General features: G+C 36.4%; 1 protein-coding gene across 1 annotated transcript; it reads right to left on the bottom strand.

Annotated features, from left to right (window-relative positions):
* Positions 2688-4008, bottom strand: LOC109244744. Its single transcript, XM_019411886.1, has one exon. The coding sequence runs from the start codon at positions 3878-3880 to the stop codon at positions 2930-2932; it is 951 nt and encodes a 316-aa protein (XP_019267431.1). The 5' UTR covers positions 3881-4008; the 3' UTR covers positions 2688-2929.

Here is a 4322-nt window from a genome sequence, read left to right on the forward strand (position 1 = left end):
ATATATATATATATATATATATATATTGTATGTTATATATAAAAATTATACAAATTTCATACACTTTTTTGACTATCAAATATAAATAACTTATGGCACGAGCTAAAAGTGATAATACCCAAAATAGAATAGAGGGAAATCTTATGTTAATTGGTGCGGGAGGAGGAGGGAGAGTTGTCTAAGTTTGATTCAAATTTGATATATACTGTCCAAACAGGTCAACCCAACCCAATTGAATAAGGAAGCTCTTACTTGGGGCATTTGCATCTATACCCGCTTTTTGTGTCACGTTTTAACTTGTGCCCGCTTTGCAAAAACAATTACAAGCGTACCCGCTTTTTCGCATAACTTCAGCATACGGGGCTGAAGTAGCAAAGGCAATCACGCAAAACTTCAGCATTCTAGTAGCCGGGCCTGAANCAGACTTTTAATTTTCAATAAAAATTCATAACTCAAGTTAGGGACCTCGTGATTCCTACTACCTGGTCTCATACACATTCTTGGCATCTTCTCCAATGTTCAAGAAAATAAGGAAAACATAAAAAGGAACTCTGAACCTTGTCCTGTAAAAGAAGGGAATAAATTATAATGCACTCAAAATTTATGCGACATGAAAAGGGCGAAGGGAGCAGCACGCCAATTTTGAAATGTCTATTCGATTAGTGAATCTCTTGGGAATCATTTAAAGATAAAATCGTATATTATATACACCTTAGACAATAGTAATGTAATATGCTTACATATAATGTGTTTTCTCTAACGCTCTCCCCGGACAAGCTAGGGGCATTTGCATCTATACCCGCTTTTTGTGTCACGTTTTAACTTGTGCCTGCTTTGCAAAAAAAATTTCAAGCGTAACCGCTTTTTCGCATAACTTCAGCATACGGGGTTGAAGTAGCAAAGGAAATCACGCAAAACTTCAGCATTCTGGTATCCGGGCCTGAAGTACAGCTCTAGAGCTGAAGTTTTTGTTTTGTAACTCGCGAACTTCAGCTCTAGAGCTGAAGTTTTTGTTTTGTAACTCGCGAACTTCAGCTTAAGAGCTGAAGTTTTTGTTTTTGTGTTTTTGTTTTGTAACTGGCAAACTTCAGCTCTAGAGCTGAAGTTTTTATTTGTAACTGGCGAACTTCAGCTCTAGAGCTGAAGTTTTTGTTTTGTAACTCGCGATGTTTTTGTATTTTTGTTTTGTAACTGGCGAACTTCAGCTCTAGAGCTGAAGTTTTTGTTTTGTAACTCGCACTTCAGCTCTAGAGCTGAAGTTTTTGTTTTTGTGTTTTTTGAGTAATATGTATGTAATGTTATATTAATTTGATTGATATTGTCACACCTGTGCTCTGTTAAGAATTCTACTCTTTTTGTAATTCAAGTTTCAAGTGTTTTACTTTAATCTGATTCTACAACTGTGGAAGACGAGTTTATCATCACTGGTGTCGTTGTAATTCTGCTTCTAGAGGGACCTTCTACTGTTTTGTAATTCTTGCTATGATATATTTCTTTCTCATCTTATGGATTCACTAGAATTTGTATAGACATTTATGCACCTGAGGCAAGGCTATTTACACGGCACAGTCCAGTCCACGGGAAAGAAGAAAATGAAGGAGGGGAAGGAGGGGAGAAAGTGGGCTGAACTTGTTTAAAAAGTGGGTACAAGTTAAAAGTTTTAAAAAAAGTGGGCATAGGTTAAATGGGGGCGACCAAATAGAGCGCCCCGTGCGATTTTTACCTCTTACTTGGGCTGGACAACATAAGTTAGCCCACAAGGCATGCACGGAATCGTGACTTGAGGAAACAATTCACTAGTTGATCTATAATAGAATCGAAAAAATATACATACATTTTGTATGTTATATACAAAAATTATACAAATTTCATATATTTTTTAACTACTAAATATAAATAGTTTTTGGCGCGAGCTGAAAGTGAAAAAAAACCCTATTAAATAGGGTCATAAGAGGGCGGGAACAAGTGTCCATCATCGGGGGGAACTAGAGAGAAACAACGCTATTAGTTAGCGATTGGAGTTTAATCTAGAAACATAACGTTAGATGAGTATGGACTATGGAGTAATAAAAATAGCCACCTGATTATATGAGTTTAGGTCTCGATGGTTGACATAAAAAAAACTTTAGATATTATGATATGAAGTTTAACAATATCACTATTATTTTCTACACAAATAACTATTCATTGTTTAATGTATATCTTTGTTATTGGCATCAAATATTTGACTAATGAGCACATTGTATTGAACGATCTATAGTTCAGATATGATTATTAACTTTTGAAGTTAAAGCTCCAAATATGACAATAGTCTAATGTCAAATGTCAGATATTCCAACTAAAGAAATTGTTCAATTTGATTTCAATGATCACATTTTGCTTATGCAAAAGTTCGATAAGAAACAAAGCCAATCAACCATTAAAATAACGTCTTTACGCAACTCAATTCCTATCCACAAAATGGAAAACCAAAAATAAACATTGAAGTAAAGTGGCTTTTTTAGTCAAATCCCTTTCAATCAATAATCTCATGAACTAACTTAAAGTTACAACTTTTGAAAAAATCACATGCCTTCACTTTATGCAAAGTCCAACTACACATTCTGAGAGGGAAAAGATAAGAAAAAGGTAAAATCAAAAAAGAAAACAAAACTTCTGCGCAATTTGAGATGAATAAGATCATTCAATGGTTTTAATTGGAGATTGGATTGCATATGTTGATCAATTGAACAAGAAAAGATTGAAATTTCAGCTCACACATTTCAAAATAAAATAAAATATTAAGGGCTTTGGTCATTTAACACATCAACAAATCATTGGATTAAGGGCTTAATACACTCTTAACGACGTAAAACCACACTAAACTCTTTTTAGTCTTTTTCCCAAAATAGGAAACCCCAAAAAAGCCTCTTTAGTATCGTTAAATTAGTTAATTACAAAATAACCCCAACGGCAAATTCGCCGGAGTAAGATCAATCTCAATCAAATTCTCTTCCTCAACTTCGCTATTTCTCTTGCAAAAGTCTAATTCAATCTCTATCAACTCTTCTCTATCTTCCTCCTCGTCCCACCGGAAACACGATTTCTCCGGCGAGTCCCAGTTTCCGATGACCGGCGAATCCCCGTCCGACGAACTATCCGTATCCGTTTCCGGGTAATACATTGATAACGACGCGTACCTCTGAATAATCCTTAACTCTTCCTCTCTCTTCTCCTCTGTACATTCCTCTTCTTCTCCTTCGTACGCTTCGTATATCACCTCCAACGGCGCCCTCACATTCCACTCCACAAAGCTGTCGCCGCAAAACGGTCTCGGTTCCGGGTCATACACCGAATCCTTTCCACAAACGGCATCCGTAGTGCACTCGACAAAGCAGTCGGAATCCCGGTCGGGTTTAGGTTCCGGGTCAAACACCGAATCCTTTTCACAGTTGGAGCCTACATTTGATTCGACGAAGCAGTTGTCATGAAACCGTATTGGGTCCGGATCCAGGTCGGGTTTAGGTTCCGGGTCAAACACCCAATCCTTTTCACAGCTGGTGCAATCATCATGGTAAGCAAAATCACGCGAAACTTGTAAAGATGGGTCCTTGGATTCGGGTTTTTTAGCTCTTTGAGCTGCACCGAGTTTGAGAAGGGAAAGTAATAAAAGTGAAGTGGAGATGAGGACTGGAGAAAAAGCAATGGTGGTGGGGAAGTAGAGGAGAATGAGAGTGTAGAGAGTGACTACGGTGGACATTAGAGGATGGGATGCCATAGGGCTGTGGAGTGGTTGTTCAGTGGGAATGGCATTTATTTTGGTTGAATTTTCTTCCATGGAAAGTGAGATATTGAATATGGAAGGAGGATTTAATTGTCTCGACTTTTTCTCTTCCTCCATTTAAGAGGAAATCAACATGGGAAGAGAACAAGAAAGAGTGGAAGTTCCATTGGAGTGATAGAATGAGCTTATGTATGCAATGCTTTGCACTGATCGGTATATATATGTGCTAGCTTCTATAATATATATACAGTCAAAGCCGGATTTAGAAGTTGAAGTCATTAATATATTTATTTAACATCAAAGAAACAAAAAGTGAGAGAGAAATACTATTGTATTGCACTTTATTTTTGGAACAAGAAGTGTCTATTTAGTTTTAATATATATGTACTCTCTCTCGTCCATTTTAAATGTCATTTACGGATCGTTTTTGTAGGATATATTAGGAAAAATAATGTAAAGCATGTATTTATTTTAGTATATTTAATTCCTTCTTTGATAATATTTTCCAAACAATGTATTAGTTATACACCATATTCAGTATTATACATAGCAAACAATG

This window comes from Nicotiana attenuata, chromosome 2 (genome assembly GCF_001879085.1).
Source record: "Nicotiana attenuata strain UT chromosome 2, NIATTr2, whole genome shotgun sequence".
NCBI classification, from domain to species: domain Eukaryota; kingdom Viridiplantae; phylum Streptophyta; class Magnoliopsida; order Solanales; family Solanaceae; genus Nicotiana; species Nicotiana attenuata.